Source organism: Jaculus jaculus, chromosome 16 (assembly GCF_020740685.1).
Source record: "Jaculus jaculus isolate mJacJac1 chromosome 16, mJacJac1.mat.Y.cur, whole genome shotgun sequence".
Lineage (NCBI taxonomy): Eukaryota > Metazoa > Chordata > Mammalia > Rodentia > Dipodidae > Jaculus > Jaculus jaculus.
In genome coordinates, this window is record NC_059117.1 from 1972543 (window position 1) to 2000266 (window position 27724).

At 39.2% G+C, this 27724-nt stretch overlaps 1 protein-coding gene across 2 annotated transcripts in view; it reads left to right on the forward strand.

Annotated features, from left to right (window-relative positions):
* Positions 1-27724, forward strand: part of Elmo1 (engulfment and cell motility 1) — a 606684-nt gene that overhangs the window by 162500 nt on the left and 416460 nt on the right. For both annotated transcript variants that reach the window (XM_045135705.1, XM_004668852.2), the window contains exons 7-8: positions 12593-12628; positions 24332-24431. In XM_045135705.1, the coding sequence (XP_044991640.1) occupies positions 12593-12628; positions 24332-24431 (136 nt within the window). The remainder of the gene's footprint in view (positions 1-12592; positions 12629-24331; positions 24432-27724) is intronic.

A 27724-nucleotide genomic window follows, 5' to 3' on the forward strand; every position in this document is an offset into this window, starting at 1 on the left:
GAGTTCAAGGCCACCCTGAGAGTCCATAGTGAATTCCAGGTCAGCCTGGGCTAGAGTGAGACCCTACCTCAACCCCCGCCCCCCAAAAAAGTGGTAGATTTGTAATTTACTACCTACTTCCTCTACCCTCCAGCTTTTCTGAAATATGGTAAAGTCCATAAATATCTGAGATTATTAAGGAAAAAAATCATGACCTCTAAAGACCTAGCCAACCTAAAATTATATAGAATATTATTCTCTTCCCTTTTCTGACTCATGAAAAATTTAAAATGTCAAGGGCTGGGGAGATGGCTCAACAATTAAAGATACCTGCTTGCAAAGCCTCATAGCCCAGATTCAGTTCACTAGTACCCACATAAAGCCAGATGCACAAAGTGATGATGCATGAATCTGGATGTTGTCTTCAGTGTCAAGAGACCCTGGCATACCCCTATACACACATACTCTATGTCACCCTGTCTCTCCAATAAACAAATAAAATATATTTTAAAATATCAGAATATTAGTGTATTTTGAATTATTAATTCAAGTTAATATAACACTCCTAAAACAATTTGAAAGCAATACTTTAATGATTAAATGCATACTTTTATTTAAAGTTAAAGCAATGAAATATTTTATTTATTTATTTATTATTTGATGGAGAGAGAGGGAGAAAGAGAAAGGCAGATAGAGAGAATGGGCACATCAGGGATTCCACCCACTGCAAATAAACTTCAGACATATGCACCATCTTGTACATCTTGCTTACATGGAAACTGGGGAATCAAACCTGGGTCCTTAGGCTTCTCAGGCAAGTACCTTAATTGCTAAGTTATCTTTCCAGCCCTCAATTTTTTTTAAATGTGAGCCTTTTCTTCCAAGGACTGATAGACACAATTATATAGACAGAATTTAACTGAGTATATTTACAGCCAAAGCCTAAGGGGCAAGGTACTGGGCCCTTTAGCTAGTCACATCTCAAAGGGTCGCACAGAGGATGCTCCAGTGAACTATGCCTTGGAGACCTTGAGCTCCATCAGAGAGGATTGGCATTTCTGGAAGGGCTTTACTTTTTTGTTGAAGACTTTGGTTTGCTGGCGTGATTAGGGGCACTAAAGAGCAAGGTGGTCTTAGCGTGTGTAAAAGGGTAAGTTCCTTGACTACCAAATGCCAGATCAGAATGGACAAGGAGCTCTCTGTGCCCACAGGGTCTGATTATAGTAGTGTATTAGTCAGGGTTTTCTAGATATATTTATATATATATATATATATATTTTATATATATATAAAATCTCGTTGGCTAGCAAAGAAGTAGGTTTCCATATGGCTTATTCATAACTCCTTTAATTTTTATTCACCTTCCTCCCACCCTCTCCTCTCTTGATCCCACTTAGACCTTGTCTTTGTTTTTGAGTGATGACTAAAAATCTTCTCCCATTTTTCCTACAATACATCATCTTGAAGGGAAATGCAAACTCTGGGTGTTACCAGAACTTAAAATGCTTGCTGTAGTTGGAGGGGGAATCAACAGACAGCCATGAGGAAGATCAGTGAGAATGAGTTTAACATTTAAGGCATTACACAAGGAAAAGAAGGAAAGCTGCATCTAAGCTTCAGAGACCCAAGAGTACGGACACCTCTGTGACCTGAGAATAGTGAAGCTCCCTTCTTTCCAGCTTCTCATTACATCCATCCTATAGTATAACAAGGTTCTTGGGATCCAGGAAAGTCCATGAACCCCAAATGCTAGGTTTGTTTATAATTTTAATCAAAGAATTAAAAAGACTGAGAATGATAATTATTAAGTTATTATATTAATTGAGGGAAGTACAGAGCCAAGGAAAGGCACCCATGTGGCTAGAGGTCCTGCCATGTGGGAAGCTGGAGGGAATAAAGAATCCATGTGGACAGTAAGGACTAGGGAGTCCTGCTCGGCTCAACCTGGCTGGGCCTGGGCTGGCTTCGCCCACCGGAGGGCAAAACTCACCCACAGCTAGAAGCTCCCAAATGGTCAGAGAGTGTGCCCTCCACATGCAAAGGTATTTATAACCTTATAGTGTTGGGCTGTCATCCAGCTCAAGTGAACTAAAGGGACAGCTGGTGGGTTAGAGCTGGGCGCTGTCTCAGGAAGAGGCTAATTCTGACACCAAATTCAGGAGGCTGAACTTGACCAACTATAATGTTTAAATCCTATGAATGATCTCCCTTCCAGGACCAGTCCTGGTTGTTTGTGGGAAAAACAGGTCTAGAGAACTAGGCAAGAAATAAGAAGTCAGATCATCTCTGAATTCTAGCAAGTGCAGACTTTCCTGCCTCTTTTACTTTTAGGGGTCCAATCACTGTAACTGTACTCTCTCACATTAGAATGACTCCAGAGGCTTAAACAACAAACATTGCTTTTTCCTGTTGATCTGAAGTATGGAAGTTCAAGATGAAGGTGTCAAAGGGTCTTTCTCCTTAGCTTGCAGGTGGCTACCTTCTCCCTGGTCCTCACATGGTCTTATCTACATGCTGCCCATCCTGGTGTCTCTGTGTGCCCAAGTTTTATTGTCTTAAACAAATACCAGTTAGGTTGGGTGAGAGTCCATCCTAATAGACTCATTCTAATCTAGTAAGGCCCTGATGCCAAATACAACCCCATTCTGAAGTACTGGGTTTTACAGCTTCAGTATACAGATTTGGGGTTGTACACAGTTCATTCTATAACACTCCTCAAAGGGCCACTGCCATTTCTGTTTCATTATTTTTTTTTTACAGAGAACAGAATCATAGCATATATTTACATAGTTAATATGCCTAGTTTTCATCAGTCTCATGGCCTTTCTTTATGGCTCATCTCAACTTGCAGCTGTCCCTTTCAGCAAGTCTGATCTTACCTTCAAGTTGCCCCTGTACCATGAAAGAAGCCATCAAACAAATGTTCATTCTGTGAGCTGTGCTAGTCAAATACCCTTTATTTTTATTTGTTTTGTATGTGTGTGATCTGGGTCTGCATGCATGTGTGTGGAGGCCAGAAGGTATCATCTTCATTTACCTCTATTTAAGAAGGTGTCTTTCATTGGCCTCAGCTCATAGCTCATTAGTCTAGACTGACTAGCTAATGAACTCCAGAGGTCTACCTGCCTTTGTCTTCCTAACACTGGACTACAGATGAATACCACCTGGCATTGACATGGTACTGCTCAAATTTAGATCCTCATGCTTCTGAGGCAACTGCTTTACTGATGAGCTTCTCCCAGTACCAGCTGTTATTTGTAAAAAGAATATCTTGCACTTTAACATTTTAGCTATTCATAATCACCCATTGTAATTTTCTATCCATGTTCATTATATTTTGCCATTATGCCATATTTCTGGGAAGGGATAGTATCTCTGTAGATCTCTTTGGATGTGTCCTCACTGAAAAGTTTAAAGCCATGCTATATTTTGGAGTTAGAAGAAGAGAAGGAAAGAAGGATCTTAAGACCTATTTCTTCCCTTCTGCCACATCTTACCCTAAGAGAGAAGTTCATTTGATTGCAATCTACTTTTTAGTTCTTTTGCTGAGATTAAACAATTTTTTTTTCTTTTAAGGAAAAATGGTTCTCAAGTTTACAGCAAGATTTTAATTAATCACCAGGAAACTAGAAACTCTAGGGATAGCAAAGGCATTTAGTTATGACTCCTGAGCAGACTTCCAACTGGAGAAGGTAGAGACTTTTCAAGCCTGAAGAAAGTTTTAGGAAACACTGAAGAAACATGATTGGAACTTTCCTTCTTTCTTTTAGTAATAAAGATACTCAGAGTTCTGGCCTGCTTTCATTTCCCAAGGCTGGATTCTAAAAATCCTCTCCAGCTGGTGCCAGGAGAGGCCACCAGGCAAAACTGGCAACAAAGGAAAGAGTACAAAATACCTTTTGGGTAGAGCACAGTGTCTAAAACTTGAATTAATATTGTTATTCTTGTGGTATTTTGAAAACTCACTCCTAATTTCTGACTGAACAAGGTATAGAAGCAAAGAGAATTGTGGGTCCCAAACCAAGCAATGTGAGGGATGTGGGTATTAAGGGATGGTTGAAAAAAGAAAACACCATTGTGGTGGTTTGAATGTAAATGTATGTTCCCCATAGACTTGGGCATTTTTGTTTAAGCTTTCTACTTAGTCTTCAGCAGGTAGAATCCTGCTGGAGGAGGTGTCTCTCTTGGGTTGGACCTTGAATCCAGCCCTACTAGGTGTGTAGAGAGCCAGCTTCAGCTCTGGATGTTATTGTTTGCTGGTGTTAGCTTTTCTCTCTCTGTGCTGTGGGTGTTTACTAAAGTGAGCCAGCTTCTTCTGCCATGATGATACTTCCCCTGGACAGCGTAAGCCTGAAATAAACCCTTTCCTTCCATAAGGTACTCCTAGTCAGATGCTTGCCCCAGCAATGAGAAGGTAACTGCAACAACTATTCAGGGAATTCAGAAATAATGAATCCGATTTGATATGAGAGAAGAAGAAATATGTGCCTGCAACTGCAAGTCCACAGTAGTAAAAACTTCGCCCTCCCATGGGTGTTGACAGGAATGTGCTTTGTGCATTGTGTGCACAGACAGCAGGTGCTCTCCTCTGTTCCCCTTGTGTTTGCACAGCCAGCAGGGACTCTTCCCAGTCCCCCTCTCCATTCCAAGGTCATTTATCAGTGGGGACAGACAGTGTAGGGTTTTTCAAAGAGCAAAGGGCAGAATACTTACAGTTCCCTTCCCACTTGATACTGTAGCAGGAATATGATCCCACAGACATAGAAGTGTTCTGCAGCACTGCCCTGGACAGCAAATACAAGACTGAAGTAAAAGCCATGCGTTTCAAAGAAATCATTAACATTCATTCCTTAATGAAAAATATTTTATTATTAAAAATATGTAAATGAGCTGAAGGAAAAACCTGAAAATCTACCCTTCCATAAGAAACCACTCAATATCTTTATATGCAACCTTTTGTATATTATTTTAAATATAAACAAATGTACAATATTTATAAATGTAGCCTTAAAATCATTTTCTTTATAACCTACTTTTTAAAATACATAACCATATTCCCATGGAATTTAATATGAGTCCTTCCATTATTGTTTTTACTTTCACAGCATTTCATTTTAACAAATTCATTGAGGCACAGTTGATATATACATGATAAAATAATTTAAATGATAGACAATATAACTAATTACTCTCATATTTGTAAGACATTTCCATTATTTTCAAGTTTTTCCCCTGAACATTTTCTAATTACTTTATATTACAAACATGTTATATCAGAAACATAGATGAAAATTTATGCCTTTCACAATGTCGAAGTTTGTTGAATACAATAAATTCACAAGGTTTCCTTAGCAACAGTTTACCAGGTAGTCTTAATTCCCTTGATAGCCAAACAAAGCAAACAGAAATCATTTTATTCTCATCTTATTCAATAATATTTACTCTTAGATCACACAATAAATCTATATATGAAGGTCACAGAACAACTACAGAGTTAAAGAGGCCACAATGGAGCTCAAGGAGTTTCAAGCAGGTCCTAACTGAGAAGCAGAAAGAGGTACCCTAAGAGGAAGGCAAATAGAGTGTGGGGGGCGGGGTAGCTGGGAGGTCTAGATATCTAGCTAACTCTGATGGAGGTCTAATGGAAACATTGCTGCAGAGATGAGTTGCATGGTCAGAGTTGCCTCAAGCCTCAAGATCAAGTCATGTTGCAGAACTGAGGTACCAGACTTTGGAGGCTGTAGAGATGAAAGACAAGACTGGGTTCACCTAGATAAGTGATGGATGGATGGACAGATAGTTGGATGGATGGAAAGTGCAGTCAGACAAATGGGTAGACAGACAAGAAAGGTGGCTGGCAATTCAAGAAGGCTCTGTTAACAGTGGAGACTAAGCTGCACTAGAACCCCAAAACAGTCAGTTTTCTGCCTGCGGGTCCCTTGATACACATACACAGATGACAGATCAGTGAGGGCCATCTTCATTGCAGGGCTAGATATCTTCTTCAACATGGGGGTCCAAGTGAGAGTGTTACATCCTTTCCTCAGTCTGGTGCATTTCATAAGTTCTTGGGTTCATTTTTCCTGGTACGATTTTAATAATGCACCTGTGCTTATACAATCCCAATTTACTTTGATGAATTTATAGAACAATGCCCTTTCTACTTTTAGAAATAAATTTTTTATCAGTATGTACCTCATGGGTAATGCAAGACAGATGGTTTTCTTGACATGTCCACCAAGGTACAAAGTCATCCTATTTCTACGTTTGTGCTCAAAATGTAGTCTCTCAGGGCAAGGCACACCTTGAAAACCACTGGTGAAGGATATAGAGTAACTGAGGATGGGAAATGACCTGATTTCAACAGTTTCCTTATAGCAAATCTGTGACCCTTTGAATTACTTTGTTAGAGTAAAAATTCCTGATTCAGAGGATGTGTACATCTTAAGGAAGTCTTAAAATAAGAACGGATAGATATCTTGCTGAGATATCCTGATATATACTGTCTCACTGGTGTGGAATTATGTTCATTTTCCCTTCCCTGGTCAGTACTGGGGCAGTATGCCCTTATGCTTTCTGCATTCGTAGGGAAGACAGTAGTGAGGTATTTGAGTTCTCACTAAAACTAGGAGTTAGTAAGTACTGATGTACTTGTTTAGCTGAGCTCATTTCTCTAAAATTTGGCTTTATTATGAGCAGTAGATAGAGTTTCATAATCATTTTATGGTATGGAAAACCCATATGTAATATTGTCTTAAAACTAATTATTTATATACCTAGTCCCTCATTTCATCATACCATGTCACGCTAGTAAGGAAATATGACTGTTTTTGGGACATGTGCATTTATAGCACAGATGTCATTACAGGGCCAGATTTTCTTGCCTTATTTAAATTATTTTCTCTTGCTCAAACCAGAGCTGCATCTGTGGTCCTACTTGAATTGTCACCTGACCGGCAGTGCTGTAGTGTAAAGCTGCTTGGCATGCACTGGAGAATGTATGCGTAGATTTTACTTATTCAGCCAGGCATGCATTCATTGAGTGCTGAACAGTATTCTGACTCAAAGCTAGGTGTGTATCTGATGGAAGATAGAGGGGAGAGGAGATGAAAATATGTAGATATATATGACATTTTGTCTATTGGTGACTTCTTCTGAAATTTTGTTTTCACACAAAAGATGAAATAGTCTCAGACTGCCAGCTTCAACTTTTGAGAACTTGTTTCATATAAGCACTGGCTGTTCTGGGAGGTCCATGCTAGTTCAACTGGATCAGTCAGTCCACTGTCTAGTGGAGAAGCCCAGGTCACCAGCAGGCTTTGCCTTTCACCTCCCCCCCCCCACCCACATACACACAATGTGGCTGCCCAGGCAATCCTAGCTGTGAAGACTGGCCTTTCCCCGCTCCCTCTGTCAGGCTTCTTGCAGCATGCCCTAAGTATAGCAAAGACAGTCCTCAGTGGAACCCCACCCTAGGGCTCTGCAAGAAGTTGTATCACAAAGGCGTGAGTGGCCAATCTCTGTCTGAGGTGGCTCTGCCAGGGACTATTTAAACAGCATGTGCCCTTACTCACCTCCTCTTCCTCTATCTTTACCCATTGCACTGGGAATGGAAATAAAAAGGATCATACCACCAGCTTAAAGAAAAGCTTATCTTCTACTGGTGCAAAAAATGACCCTCCTTGGGCTGGGGCAAGCTGTCTGTGAAATCTTAGCATTAGCATGAACCAGTTCTCTTCTGTTCACATTTTTTAAAAAGGGAGGTATACTGGGCAAGCCAGAGAGAATTTCAGCTTGGACAGTGGGAGATAGCACTTTTCCCTTTGCCTTTTACATAGTCTGAAACAAAAGGGTGCCAAAGCTGAGCCACGAGAAGCAGTAGCTAGGCCTATTTGACCCATGCTGTCTGGACAGGGAGGACTCTTGAGCTAAATATTCATATATTGCTTAATATATTAATCATGGATGTGAGTGCATGCTTACACAGGCACACATTCATGTACACACACACATAAACAATTTTATTTTATACCTGAAAAGATGCAGTGATTGCACTGGGACCTTCCATTGTTCATCTAGAAACTCCACTCGAGTTTTTCATTCATCCTGGCTGCATTTAAAAAAATATTTTATTTATTTATTTATTTGAGAGTGACACAGATAGAGAGAGAAAGAGGCAGAGAGAGAGAGAGAGAGAATGGGCATATCAGGGCCTCCAGCCACTGTAAACTGAACTCCAGGTGCATATGCCACCTTGTACATCTGGCTTATGTGGATACTGGGGAATTGAGCCTCAAACCAGGGTCCTTAGATTTTCAGGCAATCACTCAGCAATCTCTCTAGCCCCTAGCTGCATTTTTTTAAAAAATTGTTTTACTGGCTATCAAACCCAGGGCCTATTTGTGCTAGGTAAGTGTTCTACCATTGAGCTATACCCAGGCATTTTTTTTCTTTGAGACAAAATCTAGGCATGTAGCCTAATTTTTTAATCTTCTTGTATCCATTTCCTAAGTGCTGAGATTACAGGTATGCATCACACTGGTCTAGTTGCATCTTTTAATATAAAGAATCTAACTTCAGGTGGCAGGCTCCTGCTAGTTTTCTTCAGTCTGGAAGAGTTCCATGGTTGTTCTCTCTTTTCTTTTTAATATTTTTTATTTATTTATTTGCCAGAGAGAAAAAGGAAGAGAGAGAGAGAATGGGTGCACCAGGGCTCCAGCCACTGCAAACGAATTCCAGACATGTGTGCCCCCTTGTGCATCTGATTTACAAGGGTCCTGGGAAATAGAACCTGGGTCCTTTGGCTTTGTAGACAAATGCCTTAACTGCTAAGCCATCCCTCCAGCCCTGTTCTTTCTTTTCTTGTTCTTGAGTGACTGACATGTTTCAGTATTGTAGGTAATCAGTTTGCTAAGTACCCTCAGATAAGGATTGTTAAAAGGCAATTTGTTAAAAGTAATTATTAGGTAATTAAAGGTCATTGCTAAAATGTAATTAAGATAAGTTTCAAGTAAAGGTAAAATGATGACTGTCATACAAATATACAAATTACTATGTGCTAAAAGAATTTATTTTATCTGTAGAACATGAGAGAATATGCTATAATATTTTCAGAGCTCAATTTATGTAGTACATAGGAATATGAGATGAATTGCAAATGGAGGCCAAGCTGGTTTTCCTCCAGCAGGGAGGAAGACAATTAAATTACCACCAGACTTAACAAGAATATATGTCCATCAGTTACCTGCAGCTTGCAAGGAAATTTAAAATAGTTCAAAGTCAGGAGGGCTAGGATTGATGATGCAGAAGAATGTGTCATCAAAGCTGTGTAGTGTCCCACTGAAACATATTTTCATCAAATGTTTTCTCATGATCAGACACACATTTTATGTCGTTAGCTGGGATATCACAGATGTCTCACTGTTTTAAGAATATGCATCTTATTGTTGTCATATTGTAATATGTCTCTTTATTATATTGGTCATGTTAAATTCAGATACTTGATTAAGAACATCTAGGTGTCATTATTGAGACAGTACTTCAAACTTTGTGATTCATTTATAAATAATTTATAGAGAGCTACTCTGAAACCCTGTAACATCTAGTTCTTCATCTCAACTTTACCCATCAGTTTTTTTTCTGAATTTCTTACAACTATGGTGATTTACAAGTGAGGATTTTTCTGATGCTATCATTTTTGTTTCATAATTCCTGATAATTATGGAAGGGCCTTATAAAGTTCTAGTCTACATGTTTATGCATTTATAAGTTGCTTTCCAGTGAGATATTGAGATAGTTCCTAGTCACTTTTGCATTATTTCCAAACTCACAGATGCCATGTTGGTATTTTAAACTGGCCAAGAGAAGTGATCAGTTACTTTCTCATTACTGGGATAAAATACCCAGCCAGAAGAAAATAATGGAAGGAAAAGAGGTTTAATGTGGCTTGCAGTTCCAGAAAGTAGAATCCATCATGGTGGGGAAAACATGGCATGAACATGAAGCTGACATCACATCATTATATCATCAAGGAGGAAGGAAAGAGAAAGAGGACAGCAAGCAAGGTCAGGCTGGAACTCAGGGCCCACCCCCCCCCCACAGACACACTTCCTCCAGGTAGGCTCAACCTTTTTAAAAGTTCCATAACCTTCAGAACAGTGTCACCAGCTGGGGTTTGACTATTTAAACACATGAGCCTATGTGGGGGCACTTTATATATCAATCACCACATTCTACCCCTGCCCTCCAGAGGGCCTGTGGCCATCACATGAGGCAAAATACATTCAGGCCAATTCGAAAAGTCTATTTATTTATTTATTTATTTATTTATTTATTTATTTATTTATTTATTTATTTATTTTTACCAGTCAAGAACTATTCAAAAGTACAGTCTCATCTGAGACTCAAGGCAGTTTCTTCAACGGTGAGGCCTGTAAAATCAAAATAAAAGTTACATACTGTCAAAATGCAATGGTACATAATAAACATCCCCATTCCAAAATGGAGGAATGGGGCACCTCAAGGAAAGCAGAACTAAAACCCAGCCAGGGAAGACATCAAGTTCTGTGCTCCAAGACCAGTATCTGTGATTCTTGATGATGTTTTACATTCAAATTACCATATGACCCTATGGAAGTTTGTAAATATGTTTCTCTGTTTGCTTGGTTGGTTGTTTATTTGTTCTCAGAGATTTCTTTCTTAAACTTCAAGGCTACATCACTCTCAATAGCCATGTGGACACTTGTTCCTCTTCTGTTGATGGGCTGTCATCTGTCACTACTATTGTTTAGAGTAATGCTCAGTTCCTCCCAGACTTGGCCTGTGGTTGTTTCTTCAAGCAAACTGTCTTGCATTAGTTTTAGAACATTTGTTCACTGTCAGGTTTGACATGGTGTTCCCTCCTATCTGGATCTGCTCTGCCCCAGCCCTGGCATTGGCCATTTTCCCTTCTGTCTGGATCTGCTCTGCCCCAGCCCTGGCATTGGCCATTTTCCCTTCTGTCTGGATCTGCTCTGCCCCAGCCCTGGCACTGGCCATTTTAAAGGAACCTTAGTTAGTTCTCTTTGATTGTACTTGGCTCTGACCATTTCCCTCGTTTCTGCCCTGGCTTGCCTTCTCTGCCTCTTGCATTCTGCCAGTGGAGTTTTGATACAGAAAGGAAAGAAAATAATAAGCGCTGTTTTAAGGGAGGCAGGCAAAGAGGGAAAGGGAAGAGGTCGAAGAAAACCTCCTTTATTTTGCCCTATCAGGTTTACCAGTGACTAAATTTCAGTCTTCATTTAGCTGTTTGAGGGATTTTTTTTTAAATATTTTTATTTGTTCGAGAGAGAGAGAGAATCAGAAATAGGCAGGTAGAGAGAGAGAAAGAGAGAGTGACAGAATGGGCAAACCAGGGCCTCTAGCCACTGCATACAAACTCCAGATGCATGTGCCCCTTGTGCATCTGGCTTATGTGGGTCCTGGGGAGTCAAACCTAGGTCCTTTGGCTCTGAAGGCAAATGCCTTAACCACTAAGCCATCTGTCCAGCCCCAAGCCATTTGAGTTTTTGAAGTGGTTTTATTTTATGTGCTTTAGAATGTCCACTATAGGTTCTTCTGAAGAATGATGTTCTTCACCAATCTCTTGAGTACCTGCTGTGTGCTTGGCATTCTGTCCTGGCCTTCAAATACCCAGAAGGGCAATGAGCTTAGAGTTGAAGCAACCCAGATCAGACATGTTGTTCCCATCATTTTACTTGAAAAGAGAAAATCAGAGGCCAACGGCCCCTACAGAATCCTTGAGTGAAAAGATTTCAGGGTAGGACATGACTAGTTGTAAGGAAAGAACCACAAAGCTGAGAAATTTGTCTGACTTAAGGGATGGATGGAAGACAGTTTGTACAGACTGATACCAGTTTTCTCTTTATCCCCTTATGTCTAAGTTTCGGGATTTTGCCTTGTTTTTAGCAAAGAGCCAGTCCTCATATCATATGTCACCTTTAATCCCAGTATTTGAGAAGCTGAGCTAGGAGGATTGCAAGTTCAAGGCCAGCATGGGTTGCATAATGTGATCTTGTCTCAAAACAAATGAGGAAGTATGAGAACTTTAAAATGGACATATATTTGAAAGCCCATTTGTCCCTTGTTGCAGCTGGGATTGCCCGTGACTGGCTCCATTCCTCATTCTCTGGCTTGATGTCCTTTAATGCCATGGATCCTTGTGGGCATTGCAGTGTCTTCTCCCAGGAGAAATACTGGTTCTCTCAAAATAAGAAGTAAAATCAGTGGTAACTTTACTGAAGACAGATAACTTATTTGTTTATAATACTTTTAGGCATGACTTTTCTCATATGTTCCCCCATTCCTATTATTGGAGTTCCCTTGCCCCATGGAACCTGTGTTCATTCTGATTCAGTGGAATTTCCTCATTGCCTTTACTCAGAAGCACATGCAATAGCTCTCATATGTGAAGTAATCCTTATCAATATCAATTTATTATTTTGAATGATGTTTTAAAATGGACAAAGTGTTTTTATTGACCTCTTTCTAATCTTATTTTCTTCAGGATGTGTTTATTGTATAAAAATCATTGATTTGAAACATGTTCCTAACATTGTTGTTTCTTAATTTGTAGACGATACCAAAAATTGCAGAAGATTATGAAGCCTTGGTAAGAATACCTAATATGTTATGGTTTATGTGATGGTTTCATTCTTCCTCTTTCCTGTGCATATCCTGTCTTCTGACTAATTTTGTAATGATACATCTAGGTATTTTGAATATTTTATTTCATGTTTTTATAAACTGTTTATCTGAATTTTTGTTTTCTACTTCTTTTTACATTGTGGTAGAAAGTGTATTTTGTGATTGTTACCACTAAATGGTCACGTCAGAATTGTTCTGTTCCTTGAGCAATGTTAAACATACTTTTATAGATTACTTTAAAAAACTTTCTTTTTGTAGCCTATGTGACATTCAGAGTTTAAAAACTTGAACCTTCTTCAGTGGCTCAGAAAGAAAAAGATAAACATTTATTTTAAATGCAGGGTTTATACATAGAGTTAATTATTTTGGGTCTGAAAAAAATGTTTGATAACTGATTACCTATATATTAAATCAGTTTCATGACAATTGTATCTTGAATTTCTTCAAGTTTTCCTCCATGAATTACTTCCTTATCCACTAACCATTAGAGTACAGATATGTGTAACCAACTCTGAAGTAGGCTAAACATTTCTGTGGTGCCCAGATGTCAAGTAGATAACTTCAGTTTGAGAAAGAAAACTGAAAAGCATCCCAAAGTGTGGGCCTTAGTTTCAAGCCTCCAGACAAATTCTTATCACCTCCATGTGGTGTGATACTGAGCTTTCATTGTTCTTCCCCCACTCCTCTCACATAGCAAGACTGTGAGTTACAGAAAGTCTTCTGTGTATTAAGTACACAGAAAGTGGAAAGTACTGCATTTCTTAGGTCAAGCCTCCTAAATGTTATTATCCCACACATTTTTAGTAGAATAGAAGTATTTGTGTAAAGACAATAGAAGCCATCTTATGCAAGTCTGTCCTATGTGTGATGTCCCCCGCATCACTTCTAACCCACACTTACTCCCCTACAGGGAGTAACACACATTAACATAATCTTTGGGGGAAAGAACTTAAAATCAGATGGCAGAGCTGAGATGAAAACTTCCCATCGACCTCATACAGTTTGCCAATGCGGAGGATCAAAGAAATAGGCACAATAATTTCTTTAAAATTTGCCAACCAGCAGTTTTAATCTTTTGCTGTGTGTGTGTGGGGGGGGTACAGAACAGTTTGATGGTTTCCATTTATCAATCATGCATACAAATCAATGATTATGAATCTGATTTTCCAAAAATGTGGTACAATCAGACTAATAGCTAAAAATTATAAAATTCTGAGCAGGGCATGGTGGCACAGGCCTTTAATCCCAGCACTTGGGAGGCAGAGGTAGGAGAATCACCATAAGTTTGAGGCCACCCTAAGACTACATAGTGAATTCCAGAGCAGCCTGAGCTAGGGTGAAATCCTACCTCAAAAAACAAAAACAAAAACAAACAAAACAAAATGTGTGTGTGTGTGTGTGTGTGTGTGTGTGTGTGTGTGTGTGTGTATAAAATTCTGGATAAAATGCGAAAACAAAACATCTAAAAGCAACTACTTGAGGGCACTAAAAACATGAAGTTTACCCTTGAGATGACAGTCGTTGAATCGGTTTTGTGTTTTCTTTTGCCCCAGATCCAGGAGGGTAGGAAGACTGCAGGAGCCCCAGCATTAATCAACTCCTAGTTTTCAGGTGGCAGCCAACTAGATAATTAAGGGAAATCCATGGAAGATGGGAAGTTGGCATTATGTAAGACCCGATATCGTCACATAACCTCTATAGGTCTCCATCCCTGATCACTGAAACGTCTAATGGGCATGTCTGGGGATACTGTAGAGGAACAAGGAAAAACAGTTATTCAAAATTTAAAGAATTGAGCATGGAGATGAGCTCTTAGTCACTGAAGGATTTACTTTGGTTAACTACCTACTAGAATAAAAATTAACATTTTGAAGGAACAAAATTGAATTATGAGCCGTGACTATGTCTCTAGTCTGTGATCAGTATACAAAAAGAAAAATACCATAAAATGCATAGATAAATATAAAATATTTAAAAAAGCAGAATAGGATGAACCATAGTTAAGAGAGGAAAAAATGTATTTTGTAGAAACTGATCATAAGATTACCCAGATAATAGCCCGGCATTGCGGCACCCACTTTTAACCCCACATTCAGGAGGCTGAGGTAGGAGGATCAGTATGAGTTACAGGTCAGCCTGATGTAGAGTGAGATACTACCTTGACAAACAAAAGATTACTCAGATAATAAACTTAGGTGGAAATTTTTAAAGAATTATTTTAAAAGTATTTATATATGTATGTGTGTGTGTGTGTGTGTGTGTGTGTGTGTGTTTCTGTGTAGAGATACATCAGTAATGTAAATTTATACTTAAGCTAGGAAAAATCTGAATTTATTTAGTAGAAAAAAAGAATAGAAAATGAACAACCAAGTAAATAGGCAGGAGGAAAATAGCAAAAATTTAAAGCCAAAAATTATTTCAAAATATTTTGGTGGAATAAAAGAAAACCACCCCAAATGTCAATACTAGGAATAAAGGAGCATATCACTGTATGTCCTACTGACTTCTTAAAATAATTTTTTTTTATTTGCAAGCAAAGAGGGGGTGAGGTGGCAGGCACACCAGGGCCTCTTGCTACTACCAACTCCAAGTGCATGTGCCAGTGTGTGTAACTGGCTCGACATGAGTACTAGGGAATTGATCCCAAGCCATCAGGCTTTACAAGCAAGTATCTTTAACCAATTCTACTGATTTTAAAAGCAAAATAAAGGAATGTTGTAAACAATTTTATACCAGTAAGTTGTAAATTTTACATAAAACGGACAAAGAAAGGTTTTTGGAAACAAAAGTTACCGAATTTTCAGTCAAGGAGATTCAAGGATCTGATATCCCTGAGAAATAACTTACTACTTAGCAAAAAAAAAAAAAAAAAAGGAAAGAAAGAAAAGAAAAGTAAAGAATATAATTAAAGAATATAATTATGTAGTACATTTTAGCTACAACAGTCAAAGACCGTGACCGCAGCTTTGAAGTGGAAGTCAAGGCTACACTCTGTGCCAGGCAGCCTGTAATCAGTGAGCCTGGGAACATTCTAGGGCCTCTGTCTGCTCACCATGGGACTTCTCCACAGACATTGTCTGTCCTGGCTTTCCTGTGAGTGGACTGTTAGGTTTACATCTGTCTCCTCTCCCCTCTCCTCCCTCAGACATCTAATCTTCCTCATGGCCTGTAAACTTGCTATGCCCAATCCTGCTTTCTGCTCTTTATCTTTCACAAACATTACCCTCTTTCCCAACACACCTCTTATTCTCCTAACACCATCTAGCTTTTAGAGGACTAAAGAAGACATATTAAAATTAACACTTGAAAAAGCAGAAAATATGAATGCCTATGGATATTAAAGTAACTGAAATCATTATCAGAAATCTTCCCATAATGTGAACTGATGCCAGTGGTGAATTCTATTATGTATTTGTAGAAGAAATACTAAATGTGCAATAAGGGAGGAAAGGTTAGTTTTAATAATTATATGTGGCCAGCATCACTGTGATACCAAAAACTGACAGGAAATAAAAATTAGTGGCCAATGTCTTATTGAACAGTGGTGCAGAAACACCCAGCAGATATTAACAAGTGTAGCCAAACACTGCACCAGTAATAAGACATGCTGACCATGTTGGTTAATCTTTATTTCAGCCTGATCTACCTAGGAGATTAGTATAGTACAGTCCTTGGTGCATCTTTGAGGAGATTTCCAGAGAGTTGTAACCAAGGGAAATAAAAAACCTCACCTTGAATGTGGGAGAATACTTCCCTAGACTGAACTCACAGATAGAATAAAAAGGGAATGAGGAGGTCAGCTAGTTCAGTCATTCATGTGCTCTTTCTTGCTTTCATGTCCTTCCTCCTGACTCTTTCCCTCCCTCCCACCCTCCCACTCTCTTTACCACCATTAGATAAACAGTCCTTGCCACACATTCCCACTGCCTCACCTCAAGCTCAAAGCAATGAATCCAGCTGACTATCAATCTTCCCTTCCATAAGTCTCTTTCCTTACATATTTGTCACAGCAGTGAAAACTCTAATAATTGACTAATAAGAATTTATTCCAGAAATGGCTCAACTTGAAAGTTAGTGTAATTGAACATTTAAGAAAATAAATACAGGAAAGACAGAAAATCATCTAATAGAGAAAAAGAACTTCATAAACTCAACATTCATTCATAATAAAAGTTCCCAACAGTCTTGGGCCAAGGGAGCCACTTAAACTGAAAAAGATCATCTACAAATAATAATAATAATCCTAAACTAATAACTGAGAGTCTGGCTTTTTCCCACCCTGATGATTAGCAAGCATGTTTTCCTTCTGTGCAGCAGAGCTATTTACTACAATGGTGAGTCAAGGAAGAAGTGTTGTAGAAATTTTTTGCAATGACTCTTACAATAACTCACAAATCAATTCAACTTTTAATTTCTTTTATAACACAGAAGTACAAGGCATAGCGTCAGAAAGGAAGACATGGAACTATTTCTAGTCACAAAAGACTGTACAAAATTCTAACAAAGCTACAAAGACACTTGTGGATAATTCAGCAAGGTCTCAAGATATAATATCATTCTATAAAAACCATCTATTTTTATATGTTGACATCAAACAAATATAAAATGATACTTTAAAGCTTCCATTTATAAAGTATCAAAAAATGATAAAATTCTTAGGAATAAGTCCAAATGGAAACATGTAGTGTGTATTCACAGAACACTTTTGCTAAAAGAAATTACAGACCTAAATAAAGGGGCAGACATTCCATTTCTTGGGTTGAGAGATAATCTTAAAGATTCCTGTGGTCTCTGAATGAATCTATAGAATCAATGCTATAGCAATCACTTAAAAATTATAAGACAAGCTGGGCGTGGTGGTGCACACCTTTAATCCCAGCACTGGGGAGGCAGAGGTAGGAGGATTGCTGTGAATTCGAGGCCACCCTGAAACTACATAGTGAATTCCAGGTCAGCCTAAGCTAGAGTGAGACCCTACATCAAAAAACCAAAAAAAAATTTTTAAAAATAAATAAAAATAAAAATTATAAGTCAAGGCTGGGCTTGGTGGCCCATGCCTTTAACCCCAGTACTTGGGAAGCAGAGGTAGGAGAATCACTGTAAGTTCAAAGCCAGCCTGGAACTACAGAGTGAGTTCTAGGTCAGCCTGGGTTACAGTGAAAACCTAGCCCCAAATAAAATTATAAGACACTCTTAACTTGAAACCTAGAATAGTCAAAGAGTCAACAACAATATTGGAAAATTTTATTAAGTGACTTCAAGATCTATTATAAGGTTAGTTATCAAGATAGTGTGATATTGATATAAAGAGGTAATATTGACAAACAAATCAATAGAATAGGGTCCAATTAAGTTTTCAAAAACAAAACAATGAGAATGCTTTCTGATATGCTGATTCTGAAAGGCAAGGGCAGTGTCTTAGCTGAATGATGGATGAATCCATACATTCCAATGTATATAGATTTTACCACTGATATAGAAAGTACATGGAAAAATCCACTGGGGATGGAAGCACTATAGCCAGTAATATTGACAGACAAGGAATTATTCAATACAATTTATCAATAGCTTTAAAATATTCCCTTTGGGCAGAGAGATGGCTTAGAAGTTAGGTGCATGCCTGCAAAGCCTAAGGACCCAGGTTCGGTTCTGTAGGTCCTATATAAGACAGATGTACATGGTGGTGCATGTGTCTGGAGGCCCTGGTGCATCCATTCTCTCTCTCAATCTGTGTGTGTGTGTGTGTGTCTGTTTGTCTGTCTCAAATAAATAAATAAATAAAAATCTTTTAAAAAAAGATAGTTGACATTTCTTTAAAAACATTGCCTTTAAGCTGGGCATGGTGGCACATGCCTTTAAACCCAGTACTCAGGAGGCTGAGGTAGGAGAATTGCCATGAGTTTAAGGCCATCCTGAGACTACAGAGTTAATTCCAGGTCAGCCCTGGCCAGAGTGAGACCCTACCTCGAAAAACCAATATATATGGAGAAAAGAAGAAAATAAAGTCAATAGCCTTTATTTTCATAAATTAAGGCTATATACTTTATTTTCATCTTTTTTCCACTTATGTATTGGGCATATCATCCCACAGAAACATTGGATAGCACTATGCTTTTTGTGAAATTAGCAATATAAGTTTACTCTCTTCTTTTTAGCTTGATTGGGTTTTTGCTGGAATGAAGTCATATGATCTCTCCTAAGTTGATGAGAAACATTTGAATTATTCCAGCACACATGGTGTTTTGGCTGTGAGAGTGTCTATCGACCAGCATGAAAAATTTGCAGAAGACTTACTTTGTGGCAGTCAATACTATAAAATTATTAACCTCACACTTTATAAAAAAAAATCAAAGGCACTCAAATGAATAAAAATGCCACAGAATGTGTTACATGATTGCTTTATTTTTGCAATTCTTTTAAGGCCTGATCCTCTGCTCAGCCTGGACTTCAGAGTATAAATGGGCTTCTGCCTTTGCTCTGTGAAGTCTGAATCTCTCCTTTGGGAGTGTAAACCAATACTGGTGTCAAGAGGCAATAAGAGCTGTCAATGTGGGCTGGAAATATCACTTAATGGATAAGGCACTCACCTGCAAAGCCTAAGGACCCAGGTTCAATTCCCCAGTACCCACATAAGCCAGATGCACAAGGTGACACATGTGTCTGGAGTTGCTTTGCAGTGGCTAGAGACCCTGGCAGTCTATTCTTTATGTCTCTTTCTCTCCCCCATTTCTCAAATACATAGATAAAATATTTTTAAAGAGTTGTTAATGCAACCTCATCTGAAAGAGGACATTTGATGTAAAGTAAATAAAAATTTAGCATGTCACCCTTTTCTTACAAGTAAAGATTTGAAGTTGAATCTCAAAAAATTCTTCTTTCAAGGAAACATTGTACCCTCCAGCACTAAGTCATAATGAAGTTCATGTTATGGTTTATAAATGCTCTATTATATAATATGTATATTAAATATATGTGTAGTATATATTTTACTATATAATATATACCCATAATATTGTTAACATTTAGTGCATTTTAGAATACTTGTCATTGTATAGTAGGTTACATTCTACAATTCTTTCTGTCATCTGTTATCTATCATCTATCACATTAGTAAATGGGCCAGAAGAACAACCTTTCCTGAAAGCACCTTACTTGGCCTGTGATGGGAGTCAGGCTTTCTCTCACCTGTCACACGTCAGTGCTGATGGATAACTCACAATATGCTACCTGCAGTCTCAGAGTTGGTGCTTTGCCTCCTCAGCTATATAGATTAAACCCTTCAGCCCAACCCAGCTAGGAGATTCAATGCCAAGAGACACTGTTTCCCCTCTCCATCCCCCCTTCCTAGGTCCCTGTAGTCTATCTGAGGAGCCTACAGACAGAGTTCTGGAGCATCTTAAGGGACATTGACTGTCTTCAGTTTGCATCCCCAAGGCCAGGGTAAGGGTTTCACTAGCAGGTAGGAGAGGAGCTGAGACATTTTGTCTTTCTGATCAATAAGGAGTGTGTATGGGTTATTTGTGGCTTTAAAAGTGCATCTTTAAGACTAATGCCAAGCCTAGGTTATGTGTGTTCCCAGCTCTGTCTGTAAGTGCTAAGGAGCTGAGCCCAGCAGTGACTGCTGCTGCATACCTGCGTCTATTTCTGAGATTACTGAAGCAGGCATTTTGGGGCTGAGGCCATCGGGGGTGGCATCCTTCCATGACAAACATGGCAGACTCATAGCATTTGCAATCTTTTCACATACCAGGTATAAGAAAATACCAATTATTAGCTTTTGTGTAATGATTCCTTCCAACTTAACAAACAAAATAGCCAATATTGCTTCCAAATAATGCATTAAGTGTAATAATGCTTTCACAGCAATACTGATACATACCCAGTCTATTAATAATATATGTAATGATGTTTTCACAATAACACTAATGTATTAATAAATCTTACTCAAAGAATTTTAATCTTACATTTGAATGCAGTTTTAACCTGTATTCCACCCTTCTTCCAATTTATTTTGCACTTTCAATAATTTTTTATTGTCTGGTTTGGAGTTCTTTTTGAAGCATGATCTTCTTGATGCCACCTAGGGGCACATATAAGGTTGGGACTCTGTGATTTTCCATTGGGCAGGAATGGTCTGGCTTGCTTCGCATTTTCCCCTGGTTTTAAAAACAGACAACCCCTTACACAATGAAAGAGAAGTATTTGAAAGTTGCTGACTCCAGTTGCGTCTGTGAATACTGCTCTTCTGGAGGGAAATCAGCTAGCCTGCACATGCTGCTGTTGTCACACAGTCCTAAGTGCTATTAGTCTGTTAGCTTCCTTCCTTTGTCCAGCAGTCCCTGTGCTAGGATCTCTGTCACCACCACCATTGTCACCCTCCTCACTGGCTTCTCATAAGTGAGGAAACTGAGGCATAGCATGGTGAAGTAACTTGCCACGTAGAGTGGGAGCTGAAATCTCTGCCCTGTGCTTCTGGAGACCATCAGTGCAACTATCTCTCTCTAGTGGGTTTCTGCTCTCTATTCTGTGAATTAAGATCCTTCCCTGAGACTCTTGTCCCTTCTTATAGTTCCTTTCATCAATCTAACTTCCCATATGAAACAAAACTTTACAGATAATGTTATAAAGCTAGACTGAAGAGTTCAGGAAGGCCAATACAGAAGCTGTTACAGTAAACTATTTCTTTGTTTTCTGTTGCATTCATTGAAAATGGGAGGCTTTGGCCTACCTTTATTGTAACTCTTTAAAAAAATATTTTATTTACTTATTTGAGAAAGTGAAAGAGGCAGAGAGAGAGAGAGAGATTGTGAGTAGGCATACCAGGGCCTCCAGCCACTGCAAACAAACTTCAGATGCATGCACCCCCTTGTGCATCTGGCTTACGTGGGTCCTGGAGAATCAACCTGGAGAAACGAACTGGGATCCTTTGGCTTTGTAGGCAAAACGCCTTAACCACTCAGCCATCTCCCCAGCCCTGTTGTAACTCTTTGTAATATAAAAACAATATGATGTGTAGCCTAGAGATGAAAAGACTGAATGACCAACTTTATTTTGTAAAAATTTAGTGTGGGTATTTATGACATATTTAATGTATTATAGAAATCCTGAATGGCATACATCTGTGTGTATTAGTAGCTTCAGTTAACATTTATGATGATAATTTAGATAATAAAGATGAATATTTAAAAGATTTGAAACAGATAGGTCTCTGTCAAAGTGCTACTTTGTAAGTACTAAACACAAGGACATTGTTTGATAAGCATCCCAGAGGAGTTGTTTTAGAAAAATCATGCTTGAACTTGTATATATTAGTCAGTTTCCCATCATGATAACAAATGCTGGAGCTAATCCACATGCAAAAAGAGAAGGTTTATTTGGGCTCACAGATTTAGAGGTTCCATCCTATGATCAGCTGACCCTGCAGTGCATCATGGAGGAATGGTCATTTGTCCCTGTTGCCTTGGGTGAGGTAGTGCGTCATGATGAGAGCATGTGGAGGTGGGGGGAATCCTCACCTTATGGCCAGAAAGAGGAAGAGACTAAGGCCTCACAATCCCTTTCAAGAGAGATCTAAGACCTCTCACTTAGCTCTCACCTCTTAAAGTTTCTACCATCTCCCAATAGCATCAAGCTGGGGACCTTTGAGTTATACTTGTCAAAACTTCCTGCTCTGTCTGCGAATTTCTAAAGCATGTATTAGACCCTGCACATAGTGGTCTGAGTCAGCAAGACCATTATTTGGAATCATTAGTTCCATAGACATTCCATAAAGCCCATTAACTAAAGATATACTCCTAGCCAGTGTAACAACAAATAAAAGAGATTTTTTACATACCCATTTGTATGAGCATATATGTACAAGCATCCATATAGAGTACTAGGATCCTTTCCTAGGCTAATATTCTTTTTTTCTTTAATTTTCTTTCTCTTATTGACAGCTTCCATATTACAAACAATAAACCATGACAATTTCCTACCCTCCCACACTTTTCCCTTCACAACTCTACACTCCATCATATCCCCTTCCTCTCTCCATTAGTCAGTCTTTTATTTTGATGTGTCATATTTTACTCCTACTATGAGGGTCTTGGAAAGATAGTACTAGGTACTGCAAAGTAGGTCATGGATATCAAGGTCAATGTGTGTCTGGTTGATTGCATTGTAACCAGTCCTACTCTACTTTGGCTCTTACATTCTTTCTGTCACCTCTTCTGCAATGGACCCTGAGCCTTGGAAGGTGTGATAGGGATTTTTCAGTGCTGAACATTCCTCCATCACATCTTCTCAGCACCATGGTGCCTGTTGGGTCATCCCAGTGGTCACCATCACCTGAAAAGAGAAGCTTATCTTTTAACCAAAAGTGAGAGTAGCATTAATATATGGGTATAAACATTAAGTACAGTGCTTACAGGGCATTTTGGTGACCATAATATATGCATTTAGCCAGATAAGAGCAGACATTACATGTTCATGACCTCCTCTGCCATAGGCTTTTGGTTAGGTTTTCAGTATCACACATGTATTCCCTCCCATAGAGCAGGTGTCCATCCGATTAGAGAGCAATTAGTTTCCCCCATAATAGACATGCCACTATTGCACCTGTTGTCATTTGGCCTGGATGGTCAAACTTGAGGCTTGCAGGGTCCACTGTTTTCATGACTGATGGCTTCTGTCTCCCATAAGGCTGTATGCAATGCAAGTTGTTCCAGTTTTCTGTCAGCTGGTCTACTGGGAGAAGGTTCTCAGCTCAGCCCCAGTTTGATTTCTCAGTGACCTTGCAGCCCAGGCATGTGGAGTCTTCAGCAATAGGGTCTTATTATCTATTCCTGCTGGGAAACCAAGAGCCTTGACAATAGCCTGTAATGTTTTGGGGGCATCAGGGACTTCCCTGTCCAATACCTCACTGGAAGGTATCCCATTCCTGGCACTGAAATTTTTCTAGTAACAGCCTATGGCCTCTGGGTGTGCCATTATTTAAAAAAGTAGGTTACCATTTGGCTTATTCACAATATCCTAAATATGTCTTACCCCTCCCTCCACACTCCTTTTACTAGTTCTCTTCCTCTGACCTTGCTTAGGCCATTCTACCCACAGTAATCTGTCCATCTACTTACATATATACAGTACCATCCCCTTAAGTTCACTCCTTCCTTCCCTCCCGTATAGCACTTTTCCAGTTTACTGGCTTCTGCTACTGATTTTACTCCAAATCACACACATTCTTAATAAAATTAATGAGCTCCTCCCTTATATGAAAGAAGTGCTTTGCCCTGTCTTAGTTACTCTAGCTGTCATTTGATGAGAAGTTACTCTTTAAGCTATCATTTACCTAATGATTATGCCCTTAACACTTTATTAAGTGTTCATTAAACAGCCTTAGGGTTAAATACCTATTACCCAGCTTGCCTGCAGATTAAACAGGCTCAGAGGGGTTAAGTGAATTGTCCAGTGTGACACACCTCCAGAGTATGGTCAGTGTGAGGCAACCTGTCTAATTCTATAAACTCTGACTTTGAGTGATTGCTCCTTCCTATAATTTATGTGTCTCTACTCAGCTGCTTGTCCCGGTGTTCTTTGAATATTCTGCTTATCTAAAGCTGTCTCACACTTGCATCTTTCCTGATGCTTGGTTTTGGGTCCATGACTCTGTACACCTTCTGTTTTTCAGCTTTGGAGATATGTTGTCCTTCACATTGACAGCTTTTGTGGAACTAATGGACCATGGCATCGTGTCGTGGGATACATTCTCTGTGGCTTTTATTAAGAAGGTAATGTGGACTGTGCTTCCATAAGGTTGACATTATTTCTTTCTTTCACAGATCCACTTTGGGGATATTTTATAATGCTAAGATGGTGTCGTCTGTACAGTATTATATATGTAGGGTAGAGGACCCTCAAATTCTATGTGAAAATGACATTTTGTCCCCACAGATATCATGAAAGAATCATATATAGGAGGCCAAAGTTACAGAGATATAAAAAAATGCCATGGTATTAATAACTACATAATCAGATAATTGATACCCTGTACATGATTGCAAATATTAAGATCTAATCAGAGCTCCTAGTGACCTTTTTCAAAGGTCTTTTCCCAGCCTGATGTCCAGGAACAGGAAAAGAAGCAAAGGATAGAGATTCCTCCATTCCTAGTTTCAACCAGGCATGAAGAGGCAGAACTGGGCCCATGCATCTTGGGCAGAGAGTCCTGTTTACTTGTCATCATGGCGCAATAAACACCTCAGGCATCAGCCAGCCCCAAGGGTTCCTCTTTAGAAAAGGAGAGGCCACTGTGGACTTGGGGTAAAGAGAGAAGGGAGAAAGGAGAAGGGTCTTACCTTTCTCTGCAATTGGCAAACCTACTGACGCAAGCTCGCAGTTCCAATTCTGTTTCCTTTTGTTTAAGAAAGAATGACTTATCCTAGCCAGGTGTGATGGTACACACCTTTAATCCCAGCACTAGGAGAGCAGTGATATGAGGATCAATGTGAGTTTAAGGCCAGCCTGGGACTACACATAGAGTTCTAGTCTGCCTGGGCTAAAGTGAGACCCTACCTCAAAAAAAGTAATAACAACAAAAAAGAATAACTTATCCTGGTCTACTAATATTATCATAACTTTACACCATAGGTGGCTGTTATTTAACAACTTTTCCTCCATTTGTATTTGTGAAAAAAGTTATTGGCATTTTATTCTCTCTACTATAGTGGTAAGAATAATGAGATGTTAAGGACTTCAAATATTTATATGTATAACATCTTGGGAGAGATTGCTAAAAAATTCAAGAATTTCAATGAATCTATGCAAAAGCTAGAGAATAAAAGTCAAGTCCAGTATGGGTCATTTGAATTTTTAACCATGTATTACCAAACAGTGGTAGATTTAAAGTAAAGTTGTGGGATGGGAAGGATTGTTCAGTGCTTAAAAGGTCTTGCTTGAAAAGCTTGCTGGCCAGGGTTCAGTTCCCCACCCACCCACATAACACCAGATGCAAAAAGTGGCACAAGTGTCTAGAATTCGTTTGCAATAGCAGGAGATCCTGGTATGCCCATATACCCCCCTCTCTCTCACCCCACAAATAAATATTTAAACATAAAAAATTTAAACATGAAGCAGAGTTGCCCAAAAAAGTATAAAATATTCTTTTATTTCATTCATTCAGCTTCCCTTGGTATGAATATTGTGCATGGTATCACAGTTGTCAGAACTACTATGTTAATATAGGTGTAATAATACCTTCATTTGATTTTTTAGCTTTTCCACTGACATCCTTCTCTGGTAGAGCACTGATCCAAGATCTCACTCTTATTTTTCTTGTGCTTTCCAACCTGAGATGGTTCTTCAGCTTTCCTTTGTCACTTGTGATTTTTCACATTTGTGTAAAGTATTGGTAATTTTGTAGAAAATTCCTGAAAATGGAAATGTCTGGTATTTCCCTCATGGTTAATTTAAGGAAGGTTATGCATTTGGGGCAAAAAGCCTACATAAGTAACGGTATGCTCTCTCAGTACACCACTTCTGAGCAAGGCACATTGGTATGTCTTCTTGATGATGATGATGTTATCACGTGTTTCTTGGTTTGGGATGGTATCTGTGTGAAGTTACTGCAACCTAATGAAATGGTTTGTACTTTGGTACATTCAAAGCCAAAATAAGCATAGGCAGGAAATAATTGTGGAGAAAGATGGATTATCTGCAGCAGGTAAGGTGATCATGGAGGTCATTTCCAAGCAATGCTCTCTCTGAACAAAGGTGTACATCCACATGCTCTGTACACATTCATATAGGAAAGCACTTTAGTGGTAGATGCATTCCTGAGATACTCAGTTTCAGCTTATAGTTCAGCTCAAGAAGGAAAGCTGACAGACATGTTTTGAATTATGCTTAGCTCAAAGTCATGGAGCACATGTTCAAAGGATTAGTATGGCACCTCGGGACCTGTCCAGTTTGCATCATAAAGATGGCAAACAAGAATGCATCTGGGCATGCTCAGTTTTCTCCAGAAATTTTAGCTGACAAAAATGGCAAGGATTTGTCAAAGGTGCATCAGTACAGAAGTTACCCATGTCAAGGCCTGTGTTTGGTTAAGGGCTGACTTTGCTGGTTTGGGAGTTGAAGTTCATCTTGATAAGGGGCAACTTTGAATTGAAAGGCAGAAGAGGGACCGAGGCTTTGGAACAAAGGTGTTGACCAGGGGCAACTTTGAATTGAAAGGCAGAAGAGGGACCGAAGCTTTGGAACCTGTATTTAGGGTGAAAGGAGCTCATTGGAAACTAAAGGCCTTCCTGACAAACATTTGAATATGTCCCTTTATAATTCCATAAAACCAAAGGAGATGGGCACAGGAACTAAAAGGAAATGTTCCAAAATGGGGCAAGGACAGGGGCTTGGAGACTGATGAGGTTGCAGTGAAGAAGAATACTGGGTCACACAGGCCACAGACCACGGCTGTCTCCTCTGGTGAAGAGGGGGCAGAGCCATCAGAAGCTCTGCCACCACAATTTCTCCTGTGTAACCCTAGGGCCTTCCCAGAAGACTTCAGTGATTTTGCTTCTCCCTTTCCCCTCCCATCTATCATGTGCCAGCCCTTTTCCCATCTCTGTGAAGTTTTGTTCCCTTGGTTATCTCTCTCAGTAGTCCCTGAGCCCAGGAAGGAGAAATGTGACTTTCTTCATGACTTCATCCTCAGGGCCTAGTAGATGGTAGAGCCCATATAATATACATGTCTATCAAATGTAGGAATGACATTTGCTTAGAAACATTTATTTTTAAAGAAAGACACTGAAGTTGAAAATGAGGGACTACAATGGTACTTTATTTAAATATATTTTAAGGGCTGGAGAGATGGCTTAGCAGTTAAGCGCTTGCCTGTGAAGCCTGAGGACCCCAGTTCGAGGCTCCATTCCCCAGGACCCATGTTAGCCAGATGCACAAGGAGGTGCACGTGTCTGGAGTTTGTTTGCAATGGCTGGAGGCCCTGGTGTGCCCATTCTCTCTGTCTCTCTCTCTCTGCCTCTTTCTCTGTCTGTTGCTCTCAAATAAATAAAAATAAACAAAAAAATTT